At 37.0% G+C, this 14,722-nt stretch overlaps 1 protein-coding gene across 3 annotated transcripts in view; it reads left to right on the forward strand.

The window, feature by feature from the left end:
• Grid2 (glutamate ionotropic receptor delta type subunit 2) overlaps positions 1-14,722 on the forward strand; it is a 1,429,152-nt gene that overhangs the window by 1,390,439 nt on the left and 23,991 nt on the right. For 2 of the 3 annotated variants that reach the window (XM_015484559.2, XM_048813622.1), the window contains exon 16: positions 1,561-2,075. The exons of the other annotated variant lie outside the window; for it this stretch is intronic. In XM_015484559.2, the coding sequence (XP_015340045.1) occupies positions 1,561-1,983 (423 nt within the window). In that variant the 3' untranslated portion in view covers positions 1,984-2,075. Of the gene's footprint in view, positions 1-1,560; positions 2,076-14,722 lie in introns of those variants that run through there. 3 annotated transcript variants of the gene reach the window in all.

Consider the following 14,722-nt stretch of genomic DNA (forward strand, 5'->3'; position numbering starts at 1 on the left):
AAGCTTGGCTCAGCCAAGATAAATCTTAGCTTGCTACCTGTGTGATCATCCGTTCTAAATAAGTGGAGAGCGAGTTAAAAATTAATCAGGTTTGATTGTACTGTTTTCTTTGTGGAATAAGCTTCTGGTATCTCTGTTGACGTTGATTCAATGCAAAAGACCACATTAATGGAGCATTATAGCTGAGACTTCATATTCTCAAAAATCTAAAAATTAAGGACTCCCCAAGCTCCTTATATTTTGAATTACTATATGTGATATTAAATTTTTGCATTATTATATCTGTTGATGGATGACTATATTACAGTTGCTGTGGGAACCATAAAATTATATGTCTCAACCCTCTAAAGTCTCAGTGATAATATTGCATTAATGGATATTTTTATTGGATTTTAAAATGAGAAAGAAGAAGGAAAAACAGTGATGCACATCAAAATATTTTTCACTGAGGAGCGCCATAACAGCATGATGAAAAAAAAAAATGCAGACCCCATTCTAACTCGTGACAGCTAATCCAAATCCTAGGAACAAATATTTTCTCCTTTTATGATTAATAGATATTTTTAAACCCTCACAAATTTAATTTGTTGAGCTTGGCTATAAATAAGAGTGATAACATGGACAATTTTCCTTCTTGATAGCTCTACTTTTTCAAATATTGGGTTTTAATACTCACACTTAATGAAAATACTAAGGGATTTAAGAGAGGTTTCATCTTTAAAAATCTGAGGTTTTACTTCATTTTTGTTTATTAAGTGCCTTCTTATAAAAAAATCATTAGCATAGCTTAAAAGCATCCTTGGTTTAGAGCCATGTACCATAAAACTGACCCTAAATTAAAACTATCTATCATTCCCTGTCCTGACTTGAAGAGGTCTCTAAACATCCTGCTGACCTCACCATATTGCCTGATTCATATGCTAGATACCTTAAGTAAATGAAATCTCAATTAGAAATTGGTTCTCTTTTTCTCTGTCTAAAAAAATCTTACATATCGCTGGCCTACAAGAAATAACACTTTAATAGTCATTAATACTTTAGTATGAAATAGCACATCATATCCCTTTTCTCTAAGAATGAAAATTTAAGGTTAGAACTAGATGGTGGAAAGGATCAAAAATCCAATTTGGAATGAGACACTGAAAAGAGAGGAACTATGTATAAAGAAGAGGTGGAGGGGTTAGAGGGAGTTGCCAAAACCATACTTTTCCTTCATACGGTTTTGCCGGGCCTGTCTTATATAGAATGGTAACACTCTTCTACAACTCTCTGATCTTTCTAGTTGCATGTGGTGTATGCTCATTCTAGACTTCTCACTGGAAATATATATATATTTATCTCAGAATCATATTGGTATTCCCAGAAGCTAATAAGCACAGTGCCTGACTCATATTAGGTGCTCAATAAATATTTGTTAAATGAATAAACCCCAAAGTTCAGTTAATTACATGTTTGCTGAACTACTTTTTCCTTTTCTTTTCTTTTTTTATTTATTTAATTTTTTTTAACCATGGAAGCTAGTACTGATGAGAACCTTATTTTCTTTTTCTTCATCTCCAGGATGACAAGGAAATTGACCTGGAGCATCTCCATAGACGTGTAAATAGCTTGTGCACAGATGACGACAGCCCCCATAAACAGTTTTCCACCTCGTCAATTGACTTGACCCCTCTGGACATTGACACTTTGCCAACACGACAAGCACTGGAGCAAATCAGTGATTTCAGGAACACTCATATCACCACAACAACCTTTATCCCAGAGCAGATCCAGACTCTTAGCCGCACACTGTCAGCTAAAGCGGCCTCTGGTTTCGCTTTTGGCAACGTGCCTGAGCACCGAACTGGCCCTTTTAGGCACAGGGCACCTAATGGGGGCTTTTTCAGGAGTCCTATAAAAACAATGTCATCTATTCCTTATCAACCGACTCCTACCCTGGGGCTCAATCTGGGTAATGATCCAGACCGAGGCACCTCCATATGAGCATCAAACAAAATCTCTTCACTGTTTCTTCTTTAGGACTCCCGTTGCAAGGAGCAACTGTAATATTGTGGGACTAACATGGATGTAACTTTTAAAAAAAAATCAGGATTATTAGTAATGATTCTAGTTCTTTCTCCCCACCTTCTCCTTCCTTTCTCTCCCTGTTTATTTCTCTTTTCCCCCGCTTTCTTCTCGTATATTTCCCTCCATTTTTTTTTCATTACTCAACTTGTTCCCCCAGAATATAGTATTCTAGGATCCTATTAGTCTGCTTTTCATATACTGTACTTCAAGTTTAGGAAATGTGCACTGAGTATACTAAAAGTATATGCAGGTTTAATTTTACATCAAGGCCTCTTACATAACATTTCTCTATTTTTAAAAATATAATTGCAATAACTTCAGTCTTTTTACATTCTTCTGCTGCATCCATATAATGCTCCACTGCTGTTGAGTGTCCTTTAACTGTGGACCAAAGGCAATCCCTGCAGTGTTTATAAAACAATTTCAAGACCATTCAGGCCACACAATATCAGAATGCAATTTTGTAGGATTACAAAAAGCCATTAATATGCCAGTCAAGACTACAGTTAAAACTACTCTTGCACTGCAACAGTGCATATGACCTTTATGTGATTGTACAGTATCAAAAGTTTTTTCTTATGTACAGTAAACTTTATCATATGGCAGAAGCCTCTATTGTGTTAAATAACTTAGTATCTCATATATATATATATACATATATATGCACCTATATAATGTGTATATATATAAAAAGGCAGCCATTGCTATTGCAATTCATTTAATAAAGCTTTAGTTTAAAAAAAAGTATTGTATACAGGAACTATGTATAGTGCAGGAGGTCTTTTCAGTTAGAAAAGGCAGGTTGCTTTAATGTTATTCTGACTCGCATTGTTTGCCAACAGAGAATATTTTATACTTTTGTTATTAAAGCATCCAGGGCGATTTAATATTTGTTCCTAGATGTAATTCATTTGAATAGGTTTTGCATTTGTTATTCAGCAGTGTATAAAGCTAACCTTGATAATTTTACTTTTAATTAATTATCTAAATGGAAAATGCTATTAGCTGAATCATATCCACTACAGTACCTAGAGCTCCATAGGAGTCTAAGCATAGATCATAAAAGGTTAAAAATCCTCTTCCAAAGCAGGAAGCCAATCAATATAACAACAGTAGTTGGGGAGGAATGGGAGCCCTTCAGAAGTATTGATGTGGCCTTAATTATGTCATCCATTACCCTAAAGAAAAAAAACGTAATTACCACGCTGGGCTCTCATCTTTACCCCTTTATACGTTCAGTTCCATTTGGAGGAGTTATGTATTTTTTAACATTAGTGCCAAGTGTATAGAAGGACAACAGCAAAAGCAGTGCCTCTTTGGGCACAACCCTTTTCAAGTAGCATTCTTATCTGTTAGAAATGTAGAAAGAACTTCATTTGTAATCCTTAAATTAAAATGTGGTAAGTAGGCAGCAAGAACTTATCCTGTGTTTTTACGCAGCCATGCACTTATTTTAAGCTAATTCACTCCATGGCTAGGATCGAGATAGGAATCAACCTACGTGATTTGCTTTAGGAGAAATTAAGAGGTATATTCTTAAGGCATATTATATTTTGATGCTAATTCTGTTCTGGGGAGCACCTTGTACTGTCACTGTTTTTGTACTAAATCTTCAAATATTGTCTACTGTGTAAGGCAGAGAAATTTCTTATCATGCAAAAACCATTTTGTTTCCAGGGTAACAAGTACCTAAGTGCATGCACAACTTGCTTTCCCTTGTAACATTCATGATCTCATTCACAATTCTGATTTTAAAACAAAACAAAAAAAAATCTTTACAATGAGCTATATAGGGACATACCAGATGTTACAGTGATTTTAGCTATCAACAAACTGTTAACCATGTACAATATTTAAAATAGGCTTATTTTGATGTATTGCCTATTATACAAATACACAAAACATTTTTGGAGGCCTCAGTTATGAGTGGCAGAGCTTTCTGTGTATAATTTGTCTACATAATTTGTCTAATAAAAATGTTTTCTAAACTTGCTCTCATACTATTGAAGTCTTAACTGTAAGATTTGAAAATGCTTACTTTCTTTCTGATTGAGCTGAATTTTTCCAAAAATTTGTCTTGAGTTAATTAAAGCATAAAACACACTAAGTTACTAACAGAACTATTGCCAAAGTGAGTGACTTTCTAAAATCCATACTAAGGGCTGTCTTAAACCAATGACAGACTGCATTTCTGCTATTTGGGATAATTTGAACCAACAATATATTCGCCTTTCTTCCTGGATATCTCTATGAGCACTTTTTTGGGGGAGAGATTTATCCTAGTTCACAGAAACAATGCAACCATTATAATAATAGCAGGATTGACTGTCAACCAAATAAATACTTTTTAAAATAGACTTTGCTGAATGGTACTTTGCTTCATCAGTTAAAAAGAAAAAAAAAAGTTGAGAAGATCCATTTACCCTACATAATACCTTCTCTTTTTTTTTGTTGTTATATCAAAAAAAAAAAGAAATAAAGGAAAGAAAATTAAGGAGATCTTCTCTATTAAAAAATTTCTTTGCTGTTAGAGAAAGATTTATCACACTGAATCTTTTAATCTAGAAAATCATTCAGACTAAGATTATTTCTGATGCAGTATTCTTTGCTGCATTCAACAACATTTTTAATTCTTTTAGCTTTTAACTCACTCAATGGGTATAAATATTATTTGGATTAAAACCTGCTGTCTAAAATTCCTTCAAAAATAATTTTTTAACCATTGAAACTAGGAGGAAATTTTGAAGTCCAGACTGCCTCTCTTATTATATGAATAAGGGAACCTACTATGCTAAAATTTGACTTGCCCACATTTTTGATAATCCAAGACTTGAAACTGAACCTTTTTTCTATTTAACTCTGTCATCAGTTATCTTCACAGGGGTCTTTGTGGACTTTGAATGTAAGGTTGACTAGATAGAATGTTTCCATCTGCTCCTCTCACCATCCTAGGCTGCAAATCTCTAGGATCTTTCCTTGCTCATTTGGGACCACAAAGATCATCTGATTCAACTGGTCCTTTTGCAGATGGGGAAGCAAGCACTCATGTTATTTACTCAAGGTCACTGCTCCTGGCAGAACTAAAGCTGGGTCCTGATTCTATAGTACCAGTTCCTCCAGCCATAGTTTGTGGGGGCTTGACCACTTAGACCAGCGTGTTATTTCAGTACAAGACAAATACCCACTAAGATGTCCAGTTTATTCCATTAGTGAGTCATTAAGATACCTGGTTGTCACTTTTACATCAGAACTTATACACAGGTTTTGCTTTAATCATACATGCATAACAATTGTTAAGACCTCCTTTCTTCCTATATATATTAACCTACAGGCAATTTTTTGTTTTCTTAATTGTTATTATTTTTTTTCCATATTCTTTAGTTTGGGATTGACTGTCACCCAAATAAATGCTTTTAAAAATAGACTTTGCTGAATGGTACTTTGCTTCATCAATTAAAAAGAAAAAAAAAAGTTGAGAAGATCCATTTACCCTACATTAATACCTTCTAAGACACACAATTGAATAACAGATTATCATTATTTTATAATCCAAATTTTCTGGTGAAAAGCCCTCTGGATTATGAGTACAGTTAACTAAAGCAGAGCTAAGAGTTTATGTACTGGTAAACATGTGTTTTCTCCTTAAGTATAAACCTTGTGATGATTGATAAAAATACAATGCACTCACTAAAACTGGGCTTCCTTCTAGAGTATTTTTATTTCTATATCAAATCCTATAACCAACCCTTGTGGCATGACATTAATAAATGGATAACAATTATTGCCATAATTATAATCTCAACAAATTTTAACAGATATCTTCTCAATAAATATTTTTAGACACTCTGCTATGAGGTAGTATATCTGAGCTCCCTAGGTTGAAATGACTTTCTGGACATTGAATTAAAGCTAGAGCTTGTGTTACATTGTATGGATTGAACTAGATCTGTGTCTCCAGAGAGCCGGCTGGGTGACTGCCCCTGGGCTCTGCAGTCAAGAGTGGCATGAAGGAATGCCTGTGCTCAGCTCTGGGTTTGGATGTGTTCCACCTCTTTGCTCTGTCCTTGCCCCTTACCCACACGCAGAATATGGAAGCCACCTTAGAGACCGTCTGAGGTGACATGTTGAGTCCCCCCAAACCAGTACAGTCCTTTCGAGGCCTGGATTGTCCAACTGACAAGAGCAAGCCATCCTAATAGTTCTCACGAGCAGAGCAAGAGGCAGCTGAGTGGGCTTCCTAGGTTCAGACCATCTCCACAAAGAAGACCTGGAAATTTCCCCAGATGCCAGACGAAGAGTCCAAATTTTCAGAAATGTGAAAATTGCCACAAGCCACAGGCCAGCTACTATCTAACCCTGTATCCTTACCAATACCTGCATACCATTCAGACTGACACCTCCCCGCAGGTGTCTGTGTCAGAAGAATGCCACATTAACTCATTTTCTATCCCTGCAGATCTAATTAGTCAGGAGAGTTAGAGCTTTGTAGTGTTTCAAACTCCTTGCTTCAAAGGAACTGAACAATCTTATTAGGGCTCTTTTTCATGTTGCAACCAAGCTTCCTGGCTGCCTTTTCTGTCCTTTCTAAGACATGGGATGCAGTGCAGCCTAGGAGCCAATGAATGTGAAATGGGCCCCAGGCTGCCCACTGTGACCACAACTTCCCACCCACCATGCCTCCAGAAGACTAGAAACTTCATGGCTTTGCTCTATTGTATAGGGCTGCAGAGGGGTACTGAATGGTCACCTGACACATGATGCCTTCCACCCACCACAAGGAATGGAAACAGCTCTCTCTCATTTCCACACCTGAATTTTCCAAATTCCCATTTTTTTTAATAATATTCATATGCTTTGTTTCCACATAATATTGATGGCAACACAAAAATCACTCAAATTTGAGTGCATTTTCCCTATCTGAAGTCTCCATCATGACTTCCACACAATTTAGGATAAAGTATTACCTTTTAACTACTTTTACACATTTCCCAGAATTTCTAATTTCTTCAGAGTGGAGAAGAAAAACTGGCAATGGTATTTGGACACATTCCTGAACTTATGCTATCCATGTGGCAGTGTAGCCTTTGTGAGGCATGAGAACCTGGCTTCCTTTTGAAGAAATCTCCTAGCTTCCCACCTTGGAACTGACAGTACATTTCAAGAGTCTCAAACTATCCATGATGTGATCAGAAATTTACAAAACTGTTAAGACAACATTAATGTTCATTAATTAAAAACTAATTAAGCTTTTATAACAGCTGCTTCAGAAGGAGAAACATATGTCACAAAATCAAAGAACAATACAATGTCAGAACGAGAGACTAGATGAAAAATATGGCTTTTAATAAATATTTTGTCTGCGGCAGATTTGAAATGTGAATAGAAGGCAAACTTCAATTTTAAAATTATTATATTGTATTTTTAAATTGGTGCTGCTGAAAACACTTTGGTAGGTAGTTGCCTTAGAAATTCAATAGCTACTTCAGTGGCTATTTCTAATTTTTTTGTTTAAATTAGACATCACTATTATTTTTTAAGCTCACACAAACATGCATATGCAAAGAAATCCTGAAGTTGAAAAGTAAGTATTTTACAGCTTGCCTATTCACTGTACAAAAGATTAATAATGGGAGGCCTTAAAGAACTAGTTCTTCTAATATATAATAAAACAAAGTTCAATTTGTAAAAATTTAAATTCAGAACACTTTCAGGATCACAACTATTTCCTGGAGCAAGGGATACCAGTATCTATCTCAGACTCAGTGAATAAGTATATGATGGTTAATATTTAATTCATTTTCAGAATTATATTAAAATTGACCTTAAAATTAATCCTAGCCTTCTATTAACACCTGTTCACAAGAGTTGGCTATAAAATTTGTTGTTAGAAATAAAAACACAAAATGAATTTGAAAATGGAGTTCAGCATATCTCATTTGACTTTTTCATGCTAATAATGGTTATTGAATAACTAATATGCTCAAGTGATCCTCTAGGTACTATTTTAAAAAGCTTTGAAGGTTTGTTCAATGCATTACAGCTGCGTGATAGCTTCCCCGATATCTTTGACACTGAATATCTAACACAGAACTACATTCGCACACAATGTTTTCCAATGAGTACAATGCTTTTTTCAGAATTAACGTGCTTAAAATAAAAATTAGCAACAACTAAGCTGCACAGCAAGATTGTACACATAATTGGGGCTCCCAGATTCAGTTCTGTATGACTAAGCATTTTAAAGTGTGTTTATTGCTCACTCACTCAGATTTCTCCATGAAAATGTCACGGTTAAAAGACCATTCACAAATTGAGCAACTCGTGTGCAAACACTGCTCACAAGTACAGTCTCCAAAGTGTCTGGTGTGTCCAACAATCAACCATCAACAATTGAATTTTAATTAACTCTTAAATGGTCATCATCATCAAATGAAGTTTTATTTCTTCATAATAAAGATTTTTGTCTCTCTCTTTTTTTACAAGTATTAGTATGTACACATAAAGTAAGTTTGCAGGGAGAGAGAATATGTTAGCAACAAAACAATCACATGAGATCAATCTGTCCCTCGACAAATACTTTCTGAGCACCTACTATGAATGTGGCATCATAGAGCAGAGCTTTCCTAACTGGTGTGCCAAGACACACTTCCAGGCCACCAGAGGTTCCAGGGGCTGAGGTATTCATCCCCTCATTTCTCGAGGTAGCAAAGTAGACCCCAGGGCTGGAATTCCACCAGTATATCTCTCTCTCCTAGTATGTCCCCAGGAACTTCCAAAATAGGGGAAATTAAAAAAAATAAACATTTGAAAAGTGAAATAAAAATTTATGCATAAATAACATCAACAGACATGAATATACTTTCTATCATGATAAAGGATATATCTGTTAAATTAGTGGTATAGAGAAATATTCTTTGAGAAGGGGAAAAGAAAAAGGTACTGGTTGGCTATTTGGCTTGGGATAGTTTCATGGAATAAGTGGAAATCTAGCAGAATTACTGAGAGTATGCAAAGAGGAGAAGAATAATTTGCTACATGCAATAAAATGCTCGAGGACAGGAAGAAATGTTCAGAGGAGCAGTAAACATCAATGTTTGGAATATGATTTCATATCAGGGAGCACCCAAAGGTACAGCCTGGGGAGGTTATGGAACACCTAAAGGCTGGGCTCCGGAGAGCACATCATGTCCCCTTCATTCAGCTTTCACACACTCAACAGAGGTTCTTGGGGGTCCTACTATGTATTAGACACTATTCTACATGTTGGAAAAACACCAGTAAAAAAAAAAAACACTGGGGGGGGCTGGGTTGTGGCTCCACAGTAGAGCGCTTGCCTAGCACGTGTGAGACGCTGGGTTCGATCCTTAGCAATATATACAAATAAAGTTATTGTGTATGACTACAACAACAACAATAAATAAATAAATAAATAAATAAATAAATAAATAAACCAGAAACCTCTGCCCCCGCAGGAGTTTAAAATTAATGGGGGATGGAGGAGACAGACAATAAGCAAGATAAATAAGTAAAACGTTAGTCTATTAGAGGATAAGGGCAGTAGAGAAAAACCAAGCAAATAAAAGGAGAGCTGGAAGGCCAAGGTGGAAATGGGGACTTGTATTTTAAATAAAGTGGTCAGAGGAGGTCTCACTCATCAGGTGACATTCGACTGAAGAATGGTACGGTGGTGCCCTTTGCTGGCAATTTGAATTTCAGTCCTTGAATTGTCAGAGAGAGATGGAAACGGGGCTGGAGGTCACAGGCTCCTAACCATGGGGTGTGTGGAGATCTCCACTGGGGGTAGTGAGGAGCCAGTGCAGATTTTTGACCAAAATAGAAACATGTTCTTAAAAGGTGGTTTAGAAAGATTAAGCTGGTAGGAATTTATCAAATGGAAGGGAGAAGAGGCCAACTGAAAGATTTTTGAAGCAGTTCAGGTATGAGCTGAACGTTTTAGTTAAAAAAAAAAAAGAAAGAAGATACATAGGGCAGATAAACTTTGAAGGAAGAATCCAGAGAATTTGAAGATTCATTGAATATATAGCATAAGATGGAAAAACAAACTAGAGATGGCTGATTTTCAAATTCAGATGCTAAAAGGTAAAAATAAGGGGCTGTGGCTATAGCTCAGTGGTAGAGCACTTGTCTAGCCTGCGTGAGGCACTGGGTTTGATCCTTAGCACCACATAAAAATAAATAAATGAAAGTATTGTGTCCATCTACAACTAAAAAATAATAAAAACAATTATAATGAAAATTAGCAAAATCAGAAGAATATCTGGTGTGTTATTTTTCCTTAAGCTGGGAGGCTTAAGAAACAGAATAAAGAACTGCTTTTTTCTTTTCTTTAATTGGGGGCATGAATGATGGATTGTATGGCTTCTTAACAGGTGGAGGGAAACTAAGGGATCAGTCAGGGTCCATGGTGTCTACATAGCACCCCCCAAGTTCCCAAGGGTTTTTCTTGGAATTTAGAGGGATGCTGCTGGGCTGAAGTGAGACCCTCTGGGCTTGTTAGAGCTGCTCTGCTTCCACCTCTTCACACATTCAACTTCCAGTTAAGACTCCCTTCACCCTTGGGATAATGCATTGTTGATAAATGACCAACACTGCAACTCACAAGTTTCCCAGGCAGCCCATGAGAGCCTTTAAATTTTCAGTGTCTAATCCCTAGATTATTCTTCCTTATATTTGGTCTTTGTCTTATGTTGAAAGTTGTTCTCTGTTTGTTTTTTGGGTTTTTTTGTTTTTGTTTTTGTTTGTTTGTTTAATACTACAAAACGAGCCTCATCCATTTTTCCACAAAACACTTATCATGTTTCCCACATAGTGGAACCAAGAGTAGACCAAACTGTCTTTTGAAATGGTGACAATGACTCAAAGCTTACAACTGGGCCTTGAACTTTTCCCGGTATCTCCAGTACCCCTAAAGAGAGGAAGAACGAGAGCAAGGTCCCCTTGTATTAGAGTCATTAGAAACATAGAGCAGCCATCCCTGAATAGAAACTAGAGACATATCCAAATACAGACATGTGTTGTGAAAGGAAATAAAGTTATAGCAGACATTACAACCCCCTGCAGTGTACAAGCCAGCATACTTGGTACTACAAATCAAATCAGGCAACCATGCTTGGTTTCTTGAAACAGTTACATGCTTTGAGTTCTGAGACTATTTCAACTTGAGAGTTCAGAAAACATCTGTTAACACAGTTCAAAGTATTTACAGGAGACCAAAGTTTGATCTGAAATGCCCCTTGTTGCCGCAGTCTGGCTGGGCACAAAATCACGAGCCACCACACAGCTTGTAGATTCAAACAGCAACTCTTTATTCCCGAACTCACACCAGCCGTATACAGACACGTTCTGGGGAAATCCACGTTCTCTGCCCAAATCACGTTCTCTCCCAAATTCTCCTTCACTGGGCTTCTGTCTCCCAAAATATACTGTCTGAATCCCATGAGAACTCAAGGGGAACTTAGGCAGCAGGATACGCCCTATTCCCAGCAGGAATAATCTTAAACCTTAAACCTGGAACCTAAACTGGGAACGCCCTAAACCCAATTATGTTAAACCAGGAACACCCTAATCCGCCCTGGTCCTTGAGCAAGGTCAACTACATTCAATGTCACTGCAAAATGTCAGCAACATGGGGTACGCTGGCAAGGAAATTGTCATACCTACTTGGCTAATGGCTCCCAGCACCTTGTTACATGTTCTGTCCTCAGAGTTTAAGAGGTGAACTTTCACCAAGCAGGTAGCACCAAGACAACAGATTTGGATTTTGTCCTAAATCTTGTTTGCTGGCTTTACTTCTCAACTTGCAGTCATTACAATGGTTCACTTTCAAGAGGTCAAGATGATTCCCCCATTCTAAGAAAAAGATGTTATAAAACAAATATAAAACAAGATAGATGGTGTATGTCTTTAAGAATTTTAAATCACTTTGGTTACTAGGCAGGTGTGGTGACACATGTCTGTAATCCCAGCAATTCAGGACACTGAGGCAGAGGAGCACACCTTCAAAAGCAGCCTCAGCAACTTAGTGAGCTCTTATCTCAAAACAAAAAAAGGACTGGGGATGTGGCTCTGTGGTTAAGCACCTCTGGGTTCAATCCCTGGCACCAAAAAATAAATAGAATTTTATTTTTTACCAAAGTTATTTTAACTTTGGTAAAAATCTGCTTTTCAAACTGTTTGAGAATATAATTCCTTGCAATTTACTCTGCCTCCAAAACCTTACTTTTAGCATATAAACCTTGAGATACACACACACACACACACACACCCCTACATCCTTCTCACAAAAGAATAGTACACAAATTAGGTATGCAGTTGTGTTGAATGAATGTACAATGAGAATTTTTCAGTAGTTATGGAGGCACATATTTCCGAATTGCAATTAATAAAATACAGAGCATATACCCTCATCTAGTAATATTTCTTATGTATGGAAGTTTAATCCATTCTCATCTGAAGAAGGAAGCGGGTAACTTCTGCTTCAAATCCTGTTCCTTGCAGGCCAATATTTATGTTCTAAGTATAGCAACCATGGGGAAGGAGGGCACGTTGACCACATCCAGCACAATGCTAGGCACTATGTATGTTTTTCACTTGATTCTCAAAATAATTCTCTAGATTTGCTGTTGTTGATGCAAATCAAACAGATATAAAACACAGCAAAACATAAAACTCTGGAAAGTTAGGTCATTTGACCAAGACCATACAATTATTAGGTGACCAAAGCAAAATTGAAACACACACTTCTCTAACTTGGAAATCCATGCTCTTTTACCTCAACTGGCTGCTCCTGCAATCAAAAAGAGATGGGCAATAAATGACCCTTTCATAGTCCCTCACTCTGTAAGGGGCTATGTACACTGTACGATGCATAAAAACCAACTGGTCCTCACCAGTTGAGTATATTTTTAATGTAGAAACTGTAAGTAGTGAATAAAATTTCATAAAAGATGAACATACTTGATATGTGCATTGTAGTAGCATATGAAAAAGTACACCGATTCAGGAAGTACCCTGCCAGATTGGCTTCAACCACAGAGACTGCTCAGATGCCAGCAAAACTGCTGGTTCCTTTCTCTGCTAGTGGTGCCAGCAACCTTACTTCCCCTTTCTTAATGGAAATATTAAAAAACACTAATGCCTACTGAGTCCACTTGTATAATGCCCTGACACCTGAACACCCTTTTCCAGCCCTACTTCTACAAGTCAAGGTTAAGCCTATGTTAAGTTCTGCTTGGAGCTACTGCAGGAGATTTCCTAAGCTTCCCACTCCCAGCTCACACCTCACCTAGACATTTACTGGATACTCTTACCAAAGTATTGTTCAGGTGATGTCGCTCTGTGATTTAATTTTGACCATATTATTTCTATGGTCTACTAACTGATGAGCAAGGACCTTAGCTGAGACATCTTAAGAGTGTTCCTGGCAGGAAGCGCTAAGTCAACCATCACAGAGAGACAGCATTTGAGCCAAGGAGGTAGGATTTTCACAATTAAAGATATGAATTTAGATTGTAAATGCAACACACAAAAAGGAAATGGGAAAATACAATTGAAAAGTAGGGAACAGAAAAGAAGGCTATTTGGCTTAAATGTGGAGGTCCTATGGAGATAGACAGAAGATATGGAGGAAGAACTGGTTTGTTAATGCGGTCAATAATTTATTTTATATTTTGAGAGTCCTACACACACACACACACACACACAAACACCAGGTAAATATGCAAAGACTTTCAAGGCTATTATGAAAATATGTCATGTGCATGTATAGCAACAGGCTAAGACATATGTGTTCCATAAAAGTGACATCTTATAGGACTTCAGAGAAGAGAGAGTGATATCTTTCAAGGTACCCTTTTACTGAAATACAGATATAACTACCATTTAAGATGATAAATGATCAGTATTTAAAAATAGTCCAGAGTATTTTGACAATTCAGAGAAAGAATTCTCTTCTCCTGGGGTGATAAAACATCTTTGTGGAGAAGATAATTTTAGAACAGGGCTTTAAAAACAAGAATATAATTTCTACAGGTGTAGAGTAGAGAAGGACTTTTTTAGGCAAAGAAAAAGATACAATCCAAGTCACAGAAGAGGAAAGCATAGAGCATATTTGAGAAAGATCAAATAGTTTGACTGAAACAGATGGCCCATGAAGAGTAGTAAGGACATAACATGACAAAACTATAAAAATCAAAGTCAACGCCTACCAAAGGTTTGAGTGTCAGTCCTTTCACAGACAATTCTAGTTTCTGAACAGCTATGAATGTTAGAAATGTGATGGTGTTTACAGTTTGCTAGGAAGACACACAGTTTAACAGGTACGGACAATAAATTGGGATAAGTAATACTGAAATGGAAATGAAAGGTAATTTGCAACCCAGAACAGGGCCAGGAAAAGCTCCCTAGGAGATGGAATTCCAAATGAGACCCATGGGATTATTGAGAGTTAGCCAGGCAAAGGAAACAGGGGTGGTTCCCACCAAGAGACCAGCATGTGCAAAGATCTGAAGCCAGAGGGCAAGATTTGTTCCAGGGACTGAAAAAATGTCAAGCTGAGCTGGAACTTAGACTGAAAGAAAAGTGCCAAGAGAATAAAAGAAAGAGGTAGGGAGCAGGCCTTGAAATGCTTCATAAA

This window comes from Marmota marmota, unplaced genomic scaffold (genome assembly GCF_001458135.2).
Source record: "Marmota marmota marmota unplaced genomic scaffold, marMar, whole genome shotgun sequence".
In the NCBI taxonomy this organism is placed as follows: Eukaryota; Metazoa; Chordata; class Mammalia; order Rodentia; family Sciuridae; genus Marmota; species Marmota marmota.